This window comes from Canis lupus, chromosome 30, assembly GCF_003254725.2.
Source record: "Canis lupus dingo isolate Sandy chromosome 30, ASM325472v2, whole genome shotgun sequence".
In the NCBI taxonomy this organism is placed as follows: Eukaryota; Metazoa; Chordata; class Mammalia; order Carnivora; family Canidae; genus Canis; species Canis lupus.
Genome location: NC_064272.1, coordinates 5,817,054 through 5,841,527, shown reverse-complemented (window position 1 = coordinate 5,841,527; position 24,474 = coordinate 5,817,054). Strand labels below are relative to the sequence as shown.

At 35.0% G+C, this 24,474-nt stretch overlaps 1 protein-coding gene across 3 annotated transcripts in view; it reads right to left on the bottom strand.

Moving 5' to 3' along the window:
* Positions 1 to 24,474, bottom strand: part of SPRED1 (sprouty related EVH1 domain containing 1) — a 121,109-nt gene that overhangs the window by 25,045 nt on the left and 71,590 nt on the right. For all 3 annotated transcript variants that reach the window (XM_025473244.3, XM_025473246.3, XM_025473245.3), the window contains exons 3-4: positions 18,262 to 18,430; positions 14,599 to 14,648 (exon numbers count right to left, since the gene is read on the bottom strand). In XM_025473244.3, the coding sequence (XP_025329029.1) occupies positions 14,599 to 14,648; positions 18,262 to 18,430 (219 nt within the window). The remainder of the gene's footprint in view (positions 1 to 14,598; positions 14,649 to 18,261; positions 18,431 to 24,474) is intronic.

Below are 24,474 nucleotides of genomic sequence, written 5' to 3'. Positions count from 1 at the left end.
ATACTCAGATTAAAATCTATAAATAAGCATGAATTATTACTGTAGTTGTAGTAGTAGAAGTAACATCAGTAGCAATTACAAAATAATTATAATGGTGACAACCATTTGGATCAGGTTGTTTTTACTGAATTCCAATCTGAGGAGTCATTTAAGATTTGTAAGGTAAGGGCAGCCCTGGTGGCTCAGCGGTTTAGCGCCACCTTCAGCCCAGGGCCTGATCCTGGAGACCCGGGATCGAGTCCCACGTCAGGCTCCCTGCATGGGGCCTGCTTCCCCTCTGCCTGTGTCTTGGCCTCTCTTTCTGTGTCTCTCATGAATAAATAAATAAAATATTAAAAAAAAAAAAAGATTTGTAAGGTAAAATAAAGCCTACTGAAAAATCCGTATCTGAACAACAAAAACTTGTTACATGACACAAGTATTTTACTCTACTGACTTGGGTTAATTCTACTTATATTCTGTACATTAAGCAAAACTTTTTTTTTTTTAAAGATTTTTATTTATTCATTCATGAGAGACAGAGAGAGAGACAGAGAGAGAGAGAGAGAGAGAGGCAGAGCCACAGGCAGAGGGAGAAGCAGATGCCATGGAGGGAGCCTGATGCGGGACTCAATCCCTGGTCTCCAGGATCATGCCCAGGGCTGAAGGCAGTGCTAAACCACTGAGCCACCTGGGCTGCCCGCAAAAACTTATTTTTGATTAAGAATTCATTTACTTTTTAAAGGCAACTATCAAGAGTGTTATTTCATTATTAAATAAATAAAAATGTGTTTATTGTTTGGGTAACACATGATTTAGCTGGACTTAAAAATGTTTGACAAAATAGCTAGAATTAACCTAACTGCAGTTCATATAAAACAGTAAATTTATAACTATGCACCTAAATGGGTCTCAGCTAATAAATAACAAAAACATCCTTCAGGTGTCTCATATGGTAAAAGCACCCCCCCTCCCCCACCTCAATCTGTTGTAGAGTTTAGAACTTACAATATTGTGAGAAACAAACTAACATTTTTATAGAATCCTAAACTGGGAGAATATTTTCCTACTACTTAATTATACCTCCTTCAGCAGTTTATAAATTTAGATGTATATGACAAAGTTTAAAAAAAAAAAAGTGGTGATAAGTAAAATGGCCATTCTTATTCATTCCTAACTCTATATAGACAAGTAAAATCTGGAACAACCATTTATGAAAAGTGATTTTAGTAGAACTATCAAAAACTTTTAAAACAAACACTTTGAAAAATTCTTGAATCTAGCAAAAAAAAAAAAAAGTACTAAATGGAAGAAGCTTTAGGAAAAAGTATTGTTCTCAGAATTACTTTTAAAAGCAAAAATGAAGAAATAACCCAAATGTCCCCAAAATAAGGGAATGGTTACATAAATTATGGTATGCCTACTTTATACTGAGTGGTCATTTGAAATTAAGCTTATGAATAATATCTGCTATCTGGGGAAATGCTTAATGTTAAAAAGTCAATATGCAAAATTTTATGTACAGTATTATCATAATCATTAAAAATAAAAATGAAAGGATATAAAGAGGAATGTTAATACCTATGCTTGCTGATGATTATGAGTAATTTTCCAATTTTTCTAGAACTTGCTTACTTTTATGTTGACCACAATTTCTCTTAAAATCTAAGTATATACTTTCTCCCTTGTTTGTGATACAGAATTGTCATATTTTGAAATATATTCTATTAAAATATCCAAGTAATTCAATGAAGGAATTAGTCGTATGCTTTTTGGCTTAAATATATTTTTCCCTGACTCTGTATCTGAAAAAATCAATTAAGACATTCTTCAACCCTTGCCCCAACCCCTTCTGGATTCGTGCAAAATACCCATCGATTAAAAAAAATTATTTTCTAAGCAAGTTCATCTTCTGAGTATCTTTCAAATCCATTTTTTCTCATGCAAGCCCTTACTATCTTTTTTGCGTATCTTATTTCAGTAGGATTTTAACTGATCTCCTGGTTTCCAGCCTTGGGGAAGGCTATTCATGCAAATCTATTTGATTTTTTGCTCAGAACCCTTCTAAGATTTCCAATTATCAAAGCTCTGTTGGGGAATCCTGTACATACAAGATAGGAAAGTAGAAGGGAAGAAAATCAGTATTATCTGAGGAACATCTTCTTTTTTTTTTTTTTTAATAATTTTTATTTATTTATGATAGTCACACAGAGAGAGAGAGAGAGGCAGAGACACAGGCAGAGGGAGAAGCAGGCTCCATGCACCGGGAGCCCGATGTGGGATTCGATCCCAGGTCTCCAGGATCCGCTGCGCCACCCAGGGATCCTCTAAGGAACATCTTCATAAGAAATGTAATTTACACAAATCTGTAGAAGTGCCCCCCCCCCAAGACAACACTGACATGCAAGATAAAAGTCCAATTTTATTTCATAGAGGGGAAAAAAGGAAATAAATACGTGAAAAGATTGAGCTTCATTTCTAATTAAAGTCATAAAAACATAATGCCAATTTTTTTATATAGACTAGAAAAGATAATACTTCGTGCCAACAAAGACATGGGGAAACAGGAATATTTTTGCACTGCTGGTGGTAGTGCAATTCTTTGAGCAAGTGATTGTATACGTAGATACACACACACACACACACAAATTATGGTAGCACTACTTTAACAAAAAAGAATAGGAAAAAAATAAAACATCCTTTGGTTATATCAGCAGAGGGCTGGTTAAAAATTATAAATACATATACACACAAACACACACATATGTATGAATGGTGGAATTCTATACAGCCAATAAAAAGATCTATACACAGCACTCACAACAGCTAAATGAAAGAAAGGTATAGAACTGTCAGTAATGACATGATCTCGTTTGTCTGATAGAATATTTTAAAATTTTTTCAGTACCAGGATAGATAAACACTGATACATATTTGGTATTTCCCTAAAGAAATATTTTCTATAAAGAATTACATATACATAATGACTTAAAGAATGAAAAGAATGTGTATACTTGTTACTCAACTTTAGAAAGAGAATATAACCAATAACATAATGGCTGCTATCTGTTTCTCCATGTTTTCATCCCCTACTTTGATTACCAACAGGAAAACACAATCCTAAAGTTGTTTTTTTTTTTCATTTTCGTACTCTATGGTTTTACCACACAAGTGTTCTTGCTAAAGAATATTTAGTTGCAGATGCTTCTGAATTTTATTTGACTGATATGATGCTATAAGGGACTTACTTTTGGGGGAGCTAAACTCATTCATGTTGACATGTATAGCAATAGCTCATTCACTGTCACTTCTTGGTAGCAATGATAACTAACACATATTGAGTATCAGATATCGCCCCAAGTACTTTCCATGAGTTAACTCATCTATATCCCCACAGCAACCCTTCAAAGTAGATAGTATTCCCTCTCTACAGACCACATAAAGAAATTAAAGCTCAAAGAGATGATACAGGGGTGCCTAGATGACTCTGTCAGTTAGGTATCTGACTCTTGATTTAAAGTCAGGTCATGATCTCAGGTCCAGAGATTGAGCCCTGCCTCCTGCTGAGCATGGGGCCTGCTTGGTTTTCTCTCCCTCTGCCCCACCCCTTGCTGTGTGCACTAGCATATGCATGCAGCTTGCATGCTCTCTCTCCAAAATAAATAAATAAAATCCTTTAAAAAAGGAGAGAGATTAAGTAACTTGCTTAAAATGAAACAATTAAAATTTTCTGCTATTTCAAACAATGATGTTAAGAACATTCTTTTACAGATCTTGCTGTATATATGTACAAGTTTTTTTCTGGTAAATATCCAGGAATAAAAATGGTAAATTACCTACGTTCCAGTTTACATAATAAAAATTAGTTTCCAAGGCAGTTCTAACAATTCACACATCTACATTCTCACCAAACCCAGGCGTTATCACTCTTACGTATCTATCTACTATTTATTTCTACAATAATGGATCAGTCTTACTAAAAATTACATAGTATTTTCTTTCTGCAAACAAGAAATTCTAAGAATGAAGAAAAGAACTAACAAAAGAATGCATAGGTTTGTTATTTTACCATGGCTCCTAATACTATTTCATCCTCAAATATTTTGGTTTCAAAAATATTGATGCACTTGTTTCTTACCATCTTATCACTTTTATTCTTTGTACAGGTCATTTCCTCTGCCCACAATGACTATTTTCAATTTTTCCACAAGAAAAACTCTTTGTAACATCAGCTATAAAATCTCTTAAGTCTTTGTTGATCCACTCCCAACTTAATCATTCCTTCCTCTAAAGTTACTCAAATATACTTGTATCTATCATCCTATATACTAAGTGTTCTTTTCTTTATTTCTACCCACAGTCAGTAATGGGAGACCTTGCCTAGTCTAGAGACATTTTATCTCTAGAATTTATAATTATGCCTATCATACAGTGAATATCTCTATGAATAATCTCTAATATGTAACCATCCACAAGCCAGATCACATTATAATAATATGAAATCTCGGGAGTAAATTTGGCATAACAGGATAAAAAAAATGTAGAAAAAGAACTCCTTAACAAAAAAAACTTCACCCACAAATGAAATAATTTTAATAACTGTAAAAATTCAAATTACACAAAAAAATTGTTCCCATAATCCCAATCCCAAGGAATAACAGCTACTATTATTTGACACAGAGCTTTCCAGACTTCTTCATGCATGTACCTTGGCTCATATCCTATGTACAAATATGATTCCATTTATATTGTAGACATTCTATCTGTGTGATGCTTTTTTTTCACTTCATAATATATCATGGGCCTCTTATCGCATCAACATATAAAGATGTATGTACCTTGTGCTTTGAAATGCTTGCAAAGTTCAGTATTTGTGTGTGTCAACTATTCTCTAAGCAAGACAACTGATGGACTTTTAGATTACTTCCAACCTTTTGTTATATATATTGCAATGCACGTCCTTATACGTATATCTGATGCAGTGGTAATATTATTTCTTCAGGATTAATTCCCATAAACAGAATCCCTGAATAAAGAATATGCATATATTCCCATTATATTACCAAGCTACTTTTATAGGGAGCTTATGTATTATTTGAAAACCACTCAATAATATACGACTGAGGGACCATTTCCTCACATCACTGTTCACACTGGGTTTTACTACTTACTGATCTTTTGCCAATCTAGTAAGAAAAATATTTTGTTATTTTCCAAAAACATTACCTGTACTATTTTCCATATTTAAATTAATAATAACCACAACACGTAAGTTGGATACAAGTAAGTATTCACATTTAGTCAAATTTGAATGTTTTTAACTGAATTACAACCCCTTAAAACTAACAATTACTATGGGAACATGGACATTTTCTAAAGTTGGTTGGTGAGAAATGCCAAAAATCCTTCACAAAAGCAGAAAATTTAACACGATACACACATTTGCATGATCTCCAGCTTTAAAAAAATTATCTATAGCAGTCATATACATTCATATTCAATGTTTTTAGGATTGTGCTGGCATAGGCTTATCTGTATTATCTATATAGTAACCTATGCCAATATTTGATGTACAATGGAAATCTGTTTCACTCTCAGAGGCTAGTGTAATAATTATTCTCCTATGGTTGCTATGAGATTGTTTAGCTTTTTCTTCTTCTAAGACTACTAAAGCAATTTTATGTGTATAGGCAAAAGGATGCTGGGTAAAGCCAATAAAATAATTCCAGCTGTAGCTCTCTATCAGGACATAAGGCTAGATGACAGTTGCATAGAAAACAGAAACAGACTTTGCTTCTCTTCCCACTTTGTCCCCTCTTACTGTGTAATTCTGAGTAGAGACAACTTAGCGTTGTTCTGCAAACCTTTTTAAATACAGGACTCCAACAAATAATTAGGTGTGAAAAAAGTATTACCAGTCTACCTATTGCTCAAGAACTGGACTCTTGTAGTTGTGTATTACAAAACACAGGTTTGAAAATGCATGGCTGGGTTATATCCAACAAGAAGATTTTAGTAATTATATTATTAATTTTAACATGATGAAAGAATTTTAAAATGTTCTTTGATAAGGATGTCTTAAATTTTAGCATTGCATATGTTAAAAATGCTACCAAAAGTGCTATTCCTTTGGTATTTAAAATTATATACTCAAATATGCAAACTTGGGAAGCACAGAAAAAAATTATAACTATTCCACAAGCCCAGTAAAATCACCATTAATATTTTGGTACAGCACTCAGTACAACAATTCATTTTAGATTTGAACACAATTATCTTCTATTCTGTTCATTAGATTCCTTTAGTTCATTTGATTAGCTTAAGGGTAAGAACACACTAAACTGTGGGGTTTTTAATCTTGCATTTGTCTATGAGCTTTGTCTAAAAGCATTAATAGCACATATAGAATCTTAGCACAGTAAGCAGTAATGAAACAATATGGAAAGAATGATAAATGTATCAAGATTATGATATCTTACAAAAACAGAAAAAAGAAAACAAGTCCTCCACCCTAGATTAATCAACACACAAACTAAACTACTTTTTCTAATAAAGTTAGCTTGACTAATACCTAATACCAAATGTGGTATTATGTTTTCAGGAATTATTGTCTGTAAATTTGTTTTTTAGTTATGAGGCAGCAGTTACATAGTTCCTAGTAACTATATAAATCTTTACACAGTCCTTTAACTGATAAATCTATTTCTAGGATTCTATCCTAAGGTCACACTTGGAAATACCAACAAAAATTAAGGTTAAGAGTCTGTGGGAAATAAAATAAATGTTCAATAAAACATGAATGGTTAAATAAATTGTTTGGCAACAGTTACACGATTATAATGACTAAATACAAAAACTCTGAAGTTGGACTTTGTGAGTTCAAATTTTAGGATTTATACTACTTACATTCCAATTACTACTATCACTACCGTCAGCAATGCAAATGAACGCCTTTCAAAACACAATCGAGGGGTACCTGGCTGCCTCAGTTGGTGGAGCATGAGACTCTAGATCTTGGGGCTATGAGTTTGAGCCTCACACTGGGTATAGAGACTTAAAAGTAAAATCTTTGGGCAGCCCCAGTGGCGTAGCGGTTTAGCGCTGCCTGAAGCCCAGGGTGTGATCCGGAAGACTCGGGATCGAGTCCCACGTCAGGCTCCCTGCATGGAGCCTGCTTCTCCCTCTGCCTTTGTCTCTGCCTCTCTCTCTCTCTGTGTCTCTCATGAATAAATAAATAAAATCTTTAAAAAAAAAAAAAGTAAAATCTTTAAAACACACACACAATCAATCAAAACAAAGAAGAGACTGATTCTCATGGTACTTAAAAAAAGAAGTATGCATTCGAATACAATACAAAAGAACAAAGAAAAACCTAGGTAGAAGTATCTAAAATATTAATAGTGGTTATTTCTGGGTAGGAATAAATGATTCCTGATTCCTTCTTTACAATTTTCTAACTATCCAAATATTCTACTTGAAGAAGTATTATTAGTCTAAGAGTCAAGAAAAAAAATGTAAATAACAAACATCACACAAAAAGGTTATACAGTTCTTTTGCTCCCTTGTTAGATAATAAAATTCAATCTGAAGTATACTAAGGTTTTGGGAACTCAACCATGAGCAACTACTTAATGTAGGATGGTGATAGTCACAGTAATATAACATCCATTTGCTAGCTAACTAATGCCTATTCACAGGGTGTTGTGGTGGGTCTATTCATTGGGTATCCGACTCTTGATTTTGGCCAGGGTCATGATCTCAGGATTGTGAGACTAAACCCCTAAGATTTTTTTAAATCTTAAAAAAAAAGTGTATATCATAATCTCTTAAATCATTTTGGCTCAGAAATGATACTATCAAATTCTAAAAGAGTAAGTTAGTCAAGTATTTCTCAGTAGCCAAAAGAAAGAAGACAATTTTCACTTCAGATCAATTAAGTGTCATCTTTCTTCTTCCCAAAAACATGAAATCTGAGATCTTTTCTTCTTAGAACCACAAGCCTGTTGAAAGGTGCGTCTTATGGGTTTTGTGACCAATCTAGCATATCTAAACAAAAAGAGCTGTTCTATGGTCGGAGAAGCACTTTAGAAATGTTCTTGTAACAAATATGAGCTAGCATTTAAAAACAAAAACAAAAACAAATCTTAACTGGCTCATTAAAATAGTCAAAGAAAAGAACCAATGAAAACAACATTCATACCTTTTTTTTACAGCTGAGGTTAAAATCCTAAGTGTGAAGGTTTTTCTTTAAAAAACCCTACTTGGGTACCACATAGGTATATGATCATCACTGTACTAAAAACACGAGGGATAAAAGATGAGAAAGATGTGATTTTAAATCCAAATGATGATGTATTTCATATAACCCTTCAAAGACAGATATGAAATAAAAAGGTAGATGTCCTTCTGTTGATTTATGATAAAGACACTCAATTGTTGAAAGCTGAAAGGTGACCAAGGGCAAAGAACTAAATGTCTAGTATAGCTATAGAACAGAAAAGGTGCTCAAGTAATTGTTGAATAAATTAATAAATAAAATGAATGGCACTAAGGTAACTTTTAGAGTTTCCTTAGGCAGTTTTAATTCTGGACATCGGTTCTTTAAAAAACTTTTCAAATAGGAGGTTCAGAAAAATTTATCTCACATATTTGCTAGCATCTCAATATCCCCTACTCCTTTCTTGATATAATTAGGGTTAATATATTATATAATCAGGTCAGACTTTTTTAAACAATAAAGATGACTTTTTTCCTACCTGAATATACTCTTTATTATAGAAGGGCTATAAAAACTAAGATACAACACAATTTTCTATTAAAGACAGAATTCAGCATAAGCTAGAGATCATCTAAAAAACTGAGAATAAATGAGGATTAGGGTTAAAGGAACATGATAGATATTAGCTTTTGTTCTCCTATTTCCTTTCTGTTCATGTATTGGTTAGCTATTCCTGCACAATAAATCACCACAAAATAGCAGCTTCAAAGACCAAACATTTATTATCTCACAGTTTCTGTGAGAAATTTTGAAGCACCTTAGCTGAATAGTTCTGACTCACAGTCCTTCAGAAAGTTGCAGCAAAAGTAATAGCCACAGCTGCAGTTATCCGAAGGCTTGTTTGGAGCTGAAGGAGTTTCTTTCAAGCCTGACCTGTTTCCTTTCTGGCTGCTGAAACAAGGTCTCAGTTCCTCACCAAATGGATCTCTTCACAGAACTGTTCAAGTGTCCTGGCACATAGTAGCAGGCTCCTCACCTGGTGAGTGATCCAAGAGAGTAAAATGGAAGCCACAAATGTTCTTAGGACCTACCCTCATTTCCTTCACATTTTATTTGTTAGAAGTGAGTCACTAAGTAGAGGGACACTCAAAAAAGCCAGGAATTAAACTAAAGACAGGAGTATGAAAGAATTTGTGGACCTATCTTAAAACCACTATTGTTCACCACTCTTTGGAAAAATAATTTACTGTTTTCTCACATGCAAAATACACTCATCCCCATCCCCAGACTCCCCAAAAGTCTTATCCCTTTAGAGCAACTTCACATCCAAGGATGTTGCTATCTAAATAGATCCATGTATGGATGAAACTTCCCAGGTATAGTTCCTTAAGACAATCCGGAGTATATTCTCCCCCAACATAAAGACCTGGAAACTAAAGTGACAAATCATCTGCCCTACACACACCCAAAATACAACAGTAGGACAGGCAGAGGAAAACTGCTATAACACCATCCTGTACAAAATAAAAGAAAATGGGAAGCACAAAGAAGTCACTGATCCAAAATAATTCTGAAATCAAAGTAGAAACATCTTACAAGTTGCTGGAAGAGAACCTGGACCTAGGAATAATTCTCCACGGCTCCTGGCTCTGCCCTTGGAGATTTGGTCTCTGATTTCTGAGTCACCCTTCCATTTTATGAAAGGTAGCCCATGTTGTATACATACATGTGTATAGAATGTTTTAACCTGCCTCCTACCAGTAGAATATTGGGTATCTAAAGGGTCCAAATTGATGATACTTCTGTCAAAATAACTCTTTGAAAACACTGTGGATCTCTTGTGATTTTTATTGGAGTTCACATCATTAGATTAAAAAGCACTGTCAGATATCTGAGATAAACTCTTCTCTATTTTAAATTTCTGCTAAGGGACACCCTAATCTGATTATAAACCCTATCACTTTGATGGAAAGGGTCTTGAAGGCACACTTTAGATCTTTCTGAGGTCGTAAGAAAGGATTTTTTAAATCATACACTTGCATTAATCTTTAGACAAAGCTATTCTGAAAGCACCTTGGATTTGACCTTTGCCTGGAAGCCATTTCCTAATTTTAGCATAGTTTGATATACTGAGAGGATGAGCAGGTCCTGGCTCCATTTTGTTTAGGAGCCCTTCCTTACCCTATATACTATAAGTAAAAAGAAGAAACCAAGCAACAGTTTTAACCTTTTGCTTGAAAATCTCCTTGATCACCTAGCTGATTCAATACATGTTCTAGGGCCCACATTACATTTTTATGTATTACTGCAGATGACAGTGTGCTAACCTTTCTGCCACTATATAGTGACTCCCTTTCTTCCAGTTTCCAATATGGTTTTCATTTAAGCCTTTACTAGCAGTCTCCTCAAATGCTTGACATTAAACTTCCCATCGACTGTCCAAGTTCAAAGTCTAACCTGCATTTTAAGTATTTGATATGGCAGCACCCCATTTATGGGTGCCTAAATCTGTATTAATAACAAATTACCCCCAAACTTAGAGGCTTCAATTAACACTAACATTTTATAATTTTCGTAGGTCAGAAATTCAGGAACAGCTTAACTGTTAAATAGGTTCTGGCTCACAGTCTCCAATGAAGTTACAGTCAAAACATCAGCTATAAGGGCGCCTGGATGGTTCAGTCAGCTGAATGTCTACCTTTAGCTCAGGTAATGATCCCAGGGTCCTGGGACTGAGCCCCACAATGGGCTCCCTACTCAACGGGGAGGGAGCTCCCTGCTCCCACTCTCCCTCTGCCTGCTGCTCTGCCTGCTTGAGCACTCTGTCAAATAAATTAATAAAATCTTAAAAGAAACAAAAACAAAAAATACATCAGCTATGGCTTTAGTCATCTAAAGGCTTGTTTAAGAGTAAATGACTTGCTTCCCAGATGGCTCACTAGCATTGTTATTATCATAAGACTTCAGTTTCTCACCACATGGACATCTGTATTGGATTACTTGAGTGTCCTCATTCCATGACACTTGTCATTTTCTAGGACAGGTAATCCAAGAGAACCAGAAAGAAGCTGCAATGTCTTTTATGACCTACTCTTAGAAGTCCAAACATGTCACTTCTACCATAGGCCTATTTGTTAAGAAACAACTAAGTATAATGCATACTCAGGGGGAGAATTAGATTTTATCAAAAGGAATATAATTTAAGAATCCATTTTAAAAACACCACAGAATGTAAAACCAAGAATTAAAACTTGACATAAAAATTGCTCTTAGTAAAATTACATTTAAATGGAAGCTTACTACTATAGTCTCTAGTAACATTGCATATTTTCTATCTTATTATGAAAATAAAAAACCAAGCAAGTGATTTAGTCTAATAAAGCTAAAATATAAATAAATAACTCTTTTAGGGTGGTATACGTGTAACATTTTGGATTAAGGGCATTAGAAACATCTTACTATGAAGTAGCTGTCCCAAAGAGCTAGGAGAATAACTATCCTTACTGCTTTTCGTTATATGGTAACTGTACTAGACTCTTCCTAATTTTAACTTTTTACTCTTTCATCTGCTTCTGTGATAAATTTATTATTCTTCACTCATATTGTCCCCATTTTTTACTCATATCAAAACTTTGACAGGTACAAGTAGCAAATATGATCATGAAAACAATAGTTTTTTACAAAATCCATTGACTGTTGTATGTACAAAATGGTATACAAAGAAATGAGGTGAAAACAAATCACAAGATATAATGTCATTTTAATATTCTTGTGATTGGTTTCACCTCATTTCTTTGTATACCATTATGTAAAGGAAAAATTACTCCAGAACATAATTGTTTGCAATACTTTGTACATGAGTGCTCACTTCAGCAGCACATATACAAAATAAAAACGTTAAAAATTATAAACTTGAAAAAGGACACAGAAATAGTATATATTTCAGTGGAAAAAAAGACTACAGTATAGTGATATAATAACACACGTACATACACATTTACGTGTATACAGAAAAAATCCCAACGGCTGTATTTAAAAATATATGGTCATCATGGATGGTAGTGTACTTATGTTTGTTTGTTTTTTTTTTCTTTAAACTTTGCTATCTTGCCCAGCCCCAGTGGCTTAGGTGTTTAGCGCCGCCTTCGACTCAGGGCATCATCCTGGAGATCCGGGATCGAGTCCCACATTGGGCTCCCTGCACGGAGCCTGCTTCTCCCTCTGCCTGTGTCTCTGCCTCTCTCTCTCTCTCTCTCTCTGTCACTAATAAATAAATAAAATCTTAAAAAATAAACAAACTTTGCTATCTTTCTCAAATTTTCCAAAATAAAAACATTTTCATTTTCTGATTATAAATGCACATAAAACATTTTGCCATATTTTTAGGTCATAACTATTTTTACAGTAATATAAATAACTGATTATTAATACTGGGTATATAAAAATTTGGGTTCTTTTACTGTTCTAATATTGTTATGAAGTATTAATACTACATCAAACTTGAAAAATATGGAAAAGTTCTAAAAAGAAAGTCATATAAGCTCAGAATCCCACAATTCAAAAGTAATAAAAATATTTAACATTTTAGTGGAGTAGTAACACCATATAATTTTTATGTTTTTATTACTCAGTATATTATAAGTGAATTAATAAATAGTTAAATGTTTAATGATTGCATGATAGATATATTCTAATTAATTCAATCATTCTGTTTCTCCTACTTAAATGGCTTATTTTTTATTATCAATACTTTAAATACACAAAACCAAAAATCTGTGTGTAAAAAATCTCTGTGCAAGAAAAAAACAAAAACAAAACAAAAAACCCAAACACTTTGTGCATTTCTATTCCTTAGTATAAATTACTGAAAATCTGTTCACTAGGGTCAAGAGGCTTTCAGGTTTCTGTTTTGAAGGCTTTTTTTTTTTTTTTTAATTTTTATTTATTTATGATAGTCACACAGAGAGAGAGAGAGAGAGGCAGAGACACAGGCAGAGGGAGAAGCAGGCTCCATGCACCGGGAGCCCGACGTGGGATTCGATCCCGGGTCTCCAGGATCGCGCCCTGGGCCAAAGGCAGGCGCCAAACCGCTGCGCCACCCAGGGATCCCCAAAGGCTTTTTAATATATACTACCAAACTGCTTTCTAGAAAGAATCTACAATCCACATTTTTTTCCAGCAGGGCATCAATCTGTCAATCTCAGAGACAGTACCGGGCAGTGTCAATTTTTATTTTATTATTTTAATTTTTAAAAGATTTTATTTATTTGAGAAAGAGAGAGAGAGAAAGAGAGAATGAGAAGCAGAGGGGTAGGGGGAGCGACAGGCAGAGTCCACACTAAGCATGGAACCTAACACAGGGCTGATCCAGGACCAGGAGATCACCACGGGTTGAAACCAAGAGTCAGATGCCTTTCTTTTTTTTTTTTTTAAGACTTTATTTATTTATTCATGAAAGAGAGAGAGAGGCAGAGATACAGGCAGAGGGAGAAGCAGGCTCCATGCAGGGAGACTGATGTGGGACTGGATCCCGGGACTTCAGGATCACACCCTGGCCCGAAGGCAGGCACTAAACCACTGAGCCACCCAGGGATCCCCCAAGAGTCAGATGCTTAACCAACTGAGCCACCCACACGCCCCTAGAGGGGAGTGTCCATTTTTAAACCTTTATTTCATAACTAAAAAATGTTAATTTACACTACCTGTTGCTTACCATAGTTCATATGTGCTTATTTTATTAACAATTTGCAATTTCTTTTCTGTGATCTCAGGGTCCTGGGATCAAGCTCCCCGCAGAGTGGGGCATCTGCTTCTCCCTCTGCCCCTCCCCACCCCCATCTCATGCTCTCACTCATTTGCTCTCTCATATAATTAAATAAAATCTTTTTAAAAAATATTGTGCAGGTATTTTCAGATGTGACTAGTATTTAAATCAGTACATTCTAAGTAAAAGATATTACCCTTCATAAAGCAGACAGGTCTCATTATGAAAAGACTTAAAGACTGAGGTTTACCAAAGAGGAAGGAAGTCAGCCATGAGATTCTGCCTTCCAACTCAAAATTGAAACATCAAAGTGTATCAAAATTGTGGTACATGCCTGCCTGCCTAACCTGTACATTTCTGACTTGTCAGTTCCCACAATCACTGAGCCGATTCCTTTAAAAACAAACCAAAAAAACCAACCACCACCAAACCAATCCAAGGAAACCAAACAAAACCAAACTTTCTATAACACATGCATACCTATATACATGCCCATATATCCTATTGCTTCTGTTTCTCTGTATTTCTTGACAAATACAGTGTCTTAGAAATTTATGTAAGTTGCTTATTTATTAAAGATAGTGATTTCCTCCCCACCCTTTATGTTCAGAAATTCCTTTCAAGGCAAACTACTTACTTGTAAGTCATCTTCTGCTCCTCCAGCTTCATTTTTAAATGTTGGGCATCCTAAAAAAACCAAGCAGATGTTAATTAAGCAAAGAATTTTTGTCTTAGGTTTTAGTATTATTGACTAATTGATTGAATCATAATACTGTAGAACTGTTCAGAGATCATTCTGGGCTGCCTGGCAAAGTCAGATGTTGGCTACCCATATCTGCTTCTTTGTTAGAAGAATAAAGTGATTATTTCCTTCTTCTACGGGTATATTTCTAGTTATTTATGAAAGAGGTTTTCTTGAAAGCTATCTCTAGCTAGCCCTGCCCCTGATTTTTCTAAAATGCGCAAACTGCTACACAGAGTACACACATTACAACTCCTCTTGTGTTTAGATGACAGTATTTATTCTATTTTCTAAATATTCTTACCCAGAAAATACCTCAAGATATTAGTTGCTTTTTTAAGAAAGAAAACAAGCCTTAAACCACGATTGATAGCCAATAACCAATTGTTGCTATTGATCTTTGTGCATCAATGTTTCTCTGCACGTTTTCATGCTGTTGAAGAGTGCGTTTAGTTTCAATAAATAAGGAAGGATGTCTTAGCAAACTATGAGTTTATGCTAACTTTGAGAGACGTAGGTAGCATCGAAGATGAGAAATCTGTCCTTTGGAAAGGGTTGCATGGTTTATTTTTATTGTCATGGAAGACTAAGAGAGATTTAATGGGATTGCTGAAAGTCTACCAGTGGCTGGTAATAACAGTAATCAGTATGTTTTAAAAAATGTTCAAAAATAATGAGACAGATTAGTACTATAGCCTACTCTACCTGGCTAGGAATTTTAAGCTCCTCCATATATATCTAAACTGTCCTTTAAAAAGTGAAACCCAGGGACACCTGGGTGGCTCAGCAATTTAGCACCTGTCTTTAGCCCAGTGCGTGATCCTGGAGTCCCGGGATCAAGTCTCACATTGGGCTCCTTGTGTGGAGGCTGCTTCTCCCTCTGCTTATGTCTCTGCCTCTCTCTCTCTCTCTGTGTCTCTCATGAATAAATTAAAAACAAAAACAACAAAACCCCATGAAACTCAATCTATTTGATACTAGTGAAAAGAAATATGCTTTTATGAAGACATGAGTGTGGGCTTATTAAAAGCAATAAATACTTTAGGGAATACAAACTGGTGCAGCCACTGTGGAAAATAGTATGGAAGTTCCTCACAAAGTTAAAAATAGAACGACCCTACAATCCAGTAATTACACTACTGGGTATTTACACAAAAAATTCAAAAATACTAATTCAAAGGGATACATGCACCTCTATGCTCACTGCAGCATTTTTTATAATAGCCAAATTATGGAAGCACCCCAAGTGTCCAATGATGGATGAATAGATAAAAAAAAGAGGTGGTATACATACACACACACAAACACACACACACACTGGAATACTATTCAGCCATAAAAAATTTGCATAACATGGATGGAGCCAGAGAGCATAATGCTAAGCAAAGTCAGTTAGAGAATGATAGATACCATGTCTTCATTCATACACAGAATTTAAGAAACAAAACAAATGAGCAAAGGAAAAAAGAAAGAGACACACACACAAACCAAGAATCAGACTTTTAATTATAAAAAACAAACTGATTGTTACCAGAGGGGAGGTGCTTGGGGGATGGATGAAATAGGTGAAGAGGATTAAGAATACACTTATCATGAGGAGCACTAAGCATAGTATGGTTCAATCACTATGTCATACACCTGAAATTAATGCAACACTGTGTGTTAACTACATTGGAGTGAAGATAAAAAGCTTAATTAAAAAAGGTAAAAATAAGTTAAAAATTCTAGCAGCCACAGATAATGATTGTCTTTTTAAAGTACTGGATCTTGGACACTACCTAAATATCAGAGTCAACTGGCAAACTTTTAGAAAATATACTGGTACCATAGTATATTCTCAAACTGGTATTGTCAGAATCTGGGATGAGGCAGGCATAGGACATCACATATTTTTTATTTCTTGCAGTGGTTTGAGAACCACACCACTACTGGAGAATCTCAGGAACTTTCCCCCCCCCCTAAATTCATTATATTATCATTTTGCAATTTTCCATCACATCTGAAATAGATAGGAACGTGAAAGAAAGAAGAAAAGAAAGAAAGAAAAGAAAAGAAAAGAAAAGAAAAGAAAAGAAAAGAAAAGAAAAGAAAAGAAAGCCCCAGCTCCCCTCCCTAGATACACAGACTTGACTAGTCTGGAGTGGGGACCAGTTTTTCTATTTTCCAAAGTGTCCCAGGTGACTGAAATGTATAGCAAACAATGAGAACAATCTAGAAAGAACTTATAGGTTCCTGTCATAAAGCTAAAATGACTGCTACTATTCCATGGAATTTTTCTAAACTGTAAATCACTTTGTTTACCAATCATTAATCCCTGAAAATAGATAAATAGATTATTTAAGCACAGGTTCATGCACCAGCAGTACAGATTTATACTAAGCCTTTCCATGTTCTTGCCTATTGCCAGTCTCATAGTTCATTCATTTCTTCTAACTTTCCTATTAAAATATCTTCAAAATATACAAATCACAATGCTAATATATTTTGATTATTACTTTATAAGAAGGTTATTTCTATTTATAGAGACAATTTTCCTTCTTAATTAGAAAAACAAATCAAGCCTTAATTATAACCTCGTTGTGGGAAAGAAATGGGCCTTAAAGTGCTTCTTTTTGCTTAATTAAGCAGAGGCCAGTCTTACACGTAAATACATTCTTCTTCCTTTTAAAACCTGCAAGCTTTAGAGTTAATAATCTTAACAGACTGGCAAAATATACAAAGAGGTAGATGGGGCTGTGGTCTCTGCCAATCCTCAATAATGAAACCAGAAAAAAAAAAAAAAATGAAACCAGGTAAAAAGCTAAGAGTTTCAAGAAAGGGTTCGCCATAGGAAAAAATAGAGTCTACATATGAAAAAGAGAAAATTTCTAATAACCCAATTCAATTGAACCTTGAACAATGCAGGTGTTAGGAACACCCACCCCTGCCCCGCCCAAATGCAGCTGAAAATCCACACATAACTTTTGGTTTCCCAAACACTAAATAATCTACTGTCCACTGAAGCATTATCAGTAATATATACAATTAACACATATTTTGGGTATCATATGTATTATATACTGTATTCTTAAGAATAAAATAGAGAAAAGAAAACATTACCAAGCAAATCATAAGGAAAATACATTTATAGTACTGCACTGTAAAAAAAAAAAAAAAATCCACATATAGTAGACTGGCACAGTTTAAAACAATGTTGTTTAAGGGTCACCTGTTTTTGATTATTTAAATTTTTCTTTTTTATTACCAAAACAAGGATATAATTGATATAACAACACACAAAGATTTTCAAAGTTCTGACCGCTCCCTCTTCTTCATGCTGTTACTTAGAACCATTGGAATCATCTGAAGTCTGTACTGATGAGTTTGAGGTAATACATGTAAGTGGTATATATTATGATGTGACAAATATAAAATGGATTTTAAAAAAGCATGATTTTATCTTTGCCTAGAGTGAGTTTTCAAAGCTAATTACATAAATCACAAAAGCTGTCTTGCTTAAAGTCACTCTACTCTACCATATAGGTTAAACAAATTAAGAAAGCAGTTAAGAAAACCTACCTTGAGAAATATCTTCTATAGCTCTTCGAATGCCTCTATCAAAAGCCCTAGCATCAGCAGGACTTTGAAAGGTAAGGCCAAATTTCTTGTCATCAATCTTCCAGTGGTGAAATGTTGGAGTGACCTTATTGTAAATGAGGTCTTTTTTAAGCATACATTCCAAAACCACCTGCCAAGAGTTAAATGCCAAAGATTACTATACTTATATCACATAATCTAATGTAGCTCTTAAATACAAATGGAGGTGAGAATAAGAGCTATTCTATTTTAGTAAATGCATTTCCCCCTTCTATTAATACAGACGTCTTGCTAGTTAATCTACTTCATAAAGTCACTCAATACAGAAATCAAAATGGGATTAAAGAGGATTCTGGAAGATGACAAAGTATGAAGGAAACTTTCTCCCCACTTAGACAATAATTACATTGGCAGAATCTGTCTGATGTAACTATGTTGGAAATCTGAAGTCTGTTGAAGGTTTGAACTCCCAAGGGAAGACGTGGACAGCAAACTGGGGTTAACTTTGGTCAATCTCTGCATTAGTACAATAGCAACTATCCATTTCCCATGGCAGGAAGATATGCACAACATATTCCTGGAGCACCCTGCACATAAATCACAGGAGCCAGGGTGGGTAAAAAGAACCCTGTCCTCCACATATCAGGGATCTGTGCTCTGATTACTGATGACTAACTCTGATCAGATAGGTGCAAAGAAGGGGATAGCCATAGTTGTTATATCTTCCCTTACTGTTTCAAGTCCCTCCTCAACAGAATCAAGAGATGTCTAGGTTATTTAAAGGATCAGCATCCTTTTTTTACCTATCATTTATTTTTTCCCATTTGGGGTGCTAGACATTAAAGACCAGGACATTCAAACAAAATTACATTCATGGGGAAAATTAGAAACTGACTATTCATACCCAGGGAAATACTCAGAAAAGACATGAGAAGATCTAAATTTATACGTTAGGCAGATCCTCAGCATAGAGACAACCTACAACGATTAAAAAAATAAATAAAATCTTACAGAAGGGACAACCTGACAATCTGATTTCCAGAGTTAGCACACTATTTGATTTAACGTTCAGTGTTCAACAAAAAAAACCTTAAGGCACACAAAGAAACAGTAAATTCATTTTTTCCTTTTCCCATTGTAAGAAAAAAAGAAAATCAACAGAAACTGTCCCTAAAAAAGGCCTTACGGCAGATTAGGCAAAGGCTAAAAAAAAATCCCACAAAACTGTCCTAAGGAGAAAGTCAAGAAAATGATGTACAAACTAAAGTATCAATAAAGAGACAAAATCTAAAAAGAAATTCTGGAGCTTTAAAGCATAATAAATGAAAAAAAAATTACAAGATTTAAAGCAGATTTGAACAGGCAGAAAAAGATCTATGTACTTGAAAACAGACAACAGACATTACTGAGTCTGAAGAACAGGGGTAAAAAAGATTAAAGAAAAGCAAACACAGCGGGAACCCTAGGTGGCGCAGTGGTTTGGCGCCTGCCTTTGGCCCAGGGCGCGATCCTGGAGACCCGGGATCGAATCCCACGTCGGGCTCTCGGTGCATGGAGCCTGCTTCTCCCTCTGCCTATGTCTCTGCCTCTCTCTCTCTCTCTGTGCTCTGTGTGACTATCATAAATAAATTTAAAAAAATTAAAAAAAAAAAGAAAAAGAAAAGCAAACACAGATTAAAGGACTTGTGGGATACCATCAAGAGGACCAACATAGGGGTGTCTCAGTTGCTTAATGTCAGATTCTTGATTTTGGCTCAGGTCATAACCTCAGGGTCATGAGATCAGGCTCTGTGCTCAGCATGGAGTCCACTTGGGATTCTCTCTCCCTCTCCCTCTGCCGCTCCATTATGTACCACCCACTCTCTCTCTCAGAAAATAAATGAATAAATCTTAAAAAAAAAAAAAAAAGAACAAATACACTGTAGGAGCTGCAGAAAGAGAAGAGGAAAAGGGGAAGAGAGTATTTGAAGAAACAACAGTTTAAAACTTCATACATTTGATGAAAGACATCAATATTAACATCTAAGAAACTCAACAAACTCCAAATAAGATGAATTCAAATGAGAGCCACATATCAGACACAGAGAGAATCTTGAAAGCAGCAAGAGAGATGTGAACTGTCACATTCAAGGGATCCCAAAAGAGTATTAGCAGATTTCTCTTTAGAAACTTTGGGGGACAGAAGATACTGGGCAGATATATTCAAAGTATTAAAAGAAAAAGAAGTCAATCAAGAATCCTTTATCTAACAAAACTGTCCTTCAAAAGTAAGATAGAAACTAAGACATTTCCAGATAAACAAAAGCTGTCCACTAGACTTGTCCTACAAAAAAAGGTCAGAGAAATCCTACAAAGTGAAATGAAGTAACAAGAGACAGTAACTTGAGGGAGTATGGAGAAATAAAGATGTCAATAAAGGTAAGTGCATGAGCACTTTAAAAAAACAGTAAAATTGTAAAAATACTGGTTTGTAACTGACACATAGTAAACCTTCAATAAACAGGAATGGAAATGGTGATGTTAGTCATCAGGTGATACCACTAATTCATAATACAACAATTGCTATGAAAAACTAGGAGACCATTACTTATGAGAAGAGACTTTTTTTAATAAAGGAGGAGATATTTGAATGATAAATAAAGGCATTCAGGAGCTCAAAGAGCTTATGGGTAGATTCTGAGAAGGTGAAGTCAACAGATTCTAAAGCCTGTGAAAAATTTCAATCTCTGATGCTTTTCCTTCTTCTGAAAGAAATTTTAGGGTATTTTATAGGGGAGGGGGTGAAGAAAAATGCCACAGTCACTAAATAACTAAAACTTCTGAAGATATATTCCGAGTTATTTTAGGAAATATAGAGCAAAACTCCTGTCATAAAATTACTGGACTGTTTGCCAGAAGTACTTTAAATAGACCAAGTCAAAAATGGGTACAAGTGCATTTTTGTTTCATTAATAACAACTAACAGTTTGGGAGAGCAGAGTAAAATTAAATATGTACTTTCAAACTATGTACTTTATTATAGTTGCTACCTTACAAATAGATAATTACATGTTTACAAATTGTATTATCTAAGAAGTAGTATAATTCGTAGCTAGACAAATTTTTTTCAGCAGTAACTTTCTGAAATATCTTTGACTCTAAGGAAATATCATTCCATTTTTGAAATAAAAATGCCAAATTCAAATTAAATTACTCCTAACCAAAATCAGTAATTGGTAGCTCATATAGTTGTTTCATATTATGAGCCTTAGTTTTCTGGATACAAAAGCTAGTATCCTTCATAAAGACACCAAGAAATATGAAATTATGCATATTATCAAATACATAATTTTACTAATTATCTATTAATAAAAATTTATCTTTAATGCTATGCTCTGAGTTGAGTTGGATTTTAGACATTTTTATAAAGGAACAGAAGGAGCAATGGCAGTGTTTCTCACATAACAGCAGTTCAGCGAAAACAGAAGGGAGGGAGCCAATATTCTTTAAATATATGCATGTCATAAAGGAGACTGGGGAACTGCTCCAGATTAAAAGAGAATAAAGACATGTGACAGCTAAATGCTATGTGATCTTGTACTGATGGAACAAAAAAGTTATAAGAATATTATTAGGACAGTTGACAAAACTGGAATATGGACTGTAGATTAATGTAGCATGTTTATGTTAAACTTCTTAAATAGGATAATTAAACTATGACCTTGTAAGAAAATATCCTCATTCTTATTTTTTATGATTTTACTTATTTATTCATGAGACACACAAAGAGAGACGCAGAGACATAGGCAGAGGAAGAAGCAGCTTCTCTGTGGGGAGCCCAGTGCAGGACTCTATCCCAGGACCCTGGGATCACAACCTGAGCCATAGGCAGATGCTCAACCACTGAGCCACCCCAGCGTGCCAAATACCCTTTTTCTTAAGACAAATACACTGAAGTACTAAGAGGTAAAAGGCAGAATATATGCAATTTACTTCAAAAAGTCCAGAAACAGGGATCCCTGGGTGGCGCAGCAGTTTAGCGCCTGCTTTTGGCCCAGGGCGCGATCCTGGAGACCCGGGATCGAATCCCACGTCGGGCTCCCGGTGCGTGGAGCCTGCTTCTCCCTCTGCCTGTGTCTCTGCCTCTCTCTCTCTCACTGTGTGTCTATCATAAATAAATAAAAATTAAAAAAAAAAGTCCAGAAACAAATAAGCGTGCATATGTATGTGGGTGTGTACACTGGGGGAAGGAGAGACACTGATAAAACCAACATGGCAAATGTTAAAAAATTGGTGTATTTGGAGGAAAAAATTCGGTGTGTTTGGGTAAAAGATGCACAGGAGATCTTATACAATTCTTGTTAGAAGTTGATTCTTTGCAAATGAGAAATGAAATGGATAAACAAAAAAGGCATAAAAGCACAATAAATGGGGGTACCTGGATGACTCAGTCTTAGGTGTCAAACTCTGTTCCAGCTCAGGTCATGATCTCAGGGTCATGAGACTGAGCCCTATGTTGGGCTCTGTGCTCCTCTCTGCTTAAGGTTCTCTTTTCTCTCTCTCTATGCCTGCCCCACCCGCCGTGCACTTTCTCTAAAACAAATCCTTTAAAAAAAATACAAATCATCAATATTCAGGAATGAAAAGTAAAACAAAACAAAACTGAAATCACAGCAAAACTTTAGAAAGAAAGAAAGAATACAATGTAAGGTTTTATAAACCCAAATTTGAAAAACTAAATGAAATAGCCAATTTCCTAGAAAAACTGTAACTTAATCAAAACTGGTTAAAAAGGAAACAGAAAGTCATTAGAGACCTGTAACCATCAGAGAAAATCAATAGGAAGTGAAAATAAAAGGGGATGAGGGATTGTAAAATGAGATATACTGTGATTCCTTCAGCACCTCTGAGAAGTCAGGCACTAGAGACCACAATCAAAAAGGTTATCCCCTGTAGAGAATTTAGGAGGAATTACTATCAGCAGAAAGAGGAGAAAACTGTAGTCCCTGACTTCTAATTAAGACACTGTTCTAGGGCCAGCCCTGGTGGCGCAGCAGTTTAGCGCCGCCTGCAGCCCAGGGCGTGATCCTGGAGACCCTGGATCGAGTCCCGCGTCAGGCTCTCTGCATGGAGCCTGCTTCCCCCTCTGCCTGTGTCTTTGCCTCTCTCTGTCTCTATGAATAATGAATAAATAAATAAAATCTTTAAAAAAAAAAAAAAAGACACTGTTCTAACTCCCGGTGCCCACACAAACAACAACATGAAATTCTTGGGCACAGGCAATAATCCCTGCTTCTTCACCTGGCTCTTTCTCAAGCCCCCATAGGCGGTTAGATGTCTGAATTGCCAGAGTAATACTAAACAACCTTAAATAATTCTCTTCTCCCTCAACTGGGTCTGCATAATTTGGAGAGGGGCCCATACAACTTTGAAGAAGCCATCTCAATGATCTAAGGATCTAATAGCCATGAATCTTTATTAATCAATTTATACAGCAATATCTATATAACATAAAAACCATTTAGAAACATAAGAATATTCAAAAACATAATAATAGTTGGAGAGTTTCAGCATCCTTCGAGCTGAAGTAGACCAAAACAGAAGAGAAAGGATATGTAAGAGTTGAAAAATTTAATAAACAAGGTTAAACTTTATAAACCCAAATCTTTATATTACAGTGAATTGAAGCTTTTCAAAAGGCTATGGACATTGGAATGTGGAAAGGTCGCAAATCCATAACTGAAGTTCCTCCCCAAGAAACTAGAACAAGAAAAACAGAGGAAACAGAAGGAAGAAAATAATAATAAACAGAAACCAATCCATTGAAATAATCAATCAGTGAAAACAGAAAAAAAAAAAAAAAACAATGAAACAAAATGCTGGTTTAAAGAAAACACTAAAATTGATTAATCTCTAATAAGACTGACAAATTAAAAATGAACACACATCACCAATTTCAGGAATGAAACAAAGGATTTACTAAAGATCTTGCAGCCTTTAAAACTATAATTGATGTACTAAGAAAACTTTTCCTTCATAAATTAGATAACTAGAAAGAAATGACCCAATTCTCTGAAAATTGTGTATTATCAAAACTCGATCAAGATAAAAGATAACCTGAATAGTCCTATAACCATTAAAGAAATTGAATTTGTAATTAAAAGCTATTCAAGAAATCTCTCTATATTAAAATGATTTAACTGGAGAATTCTACCC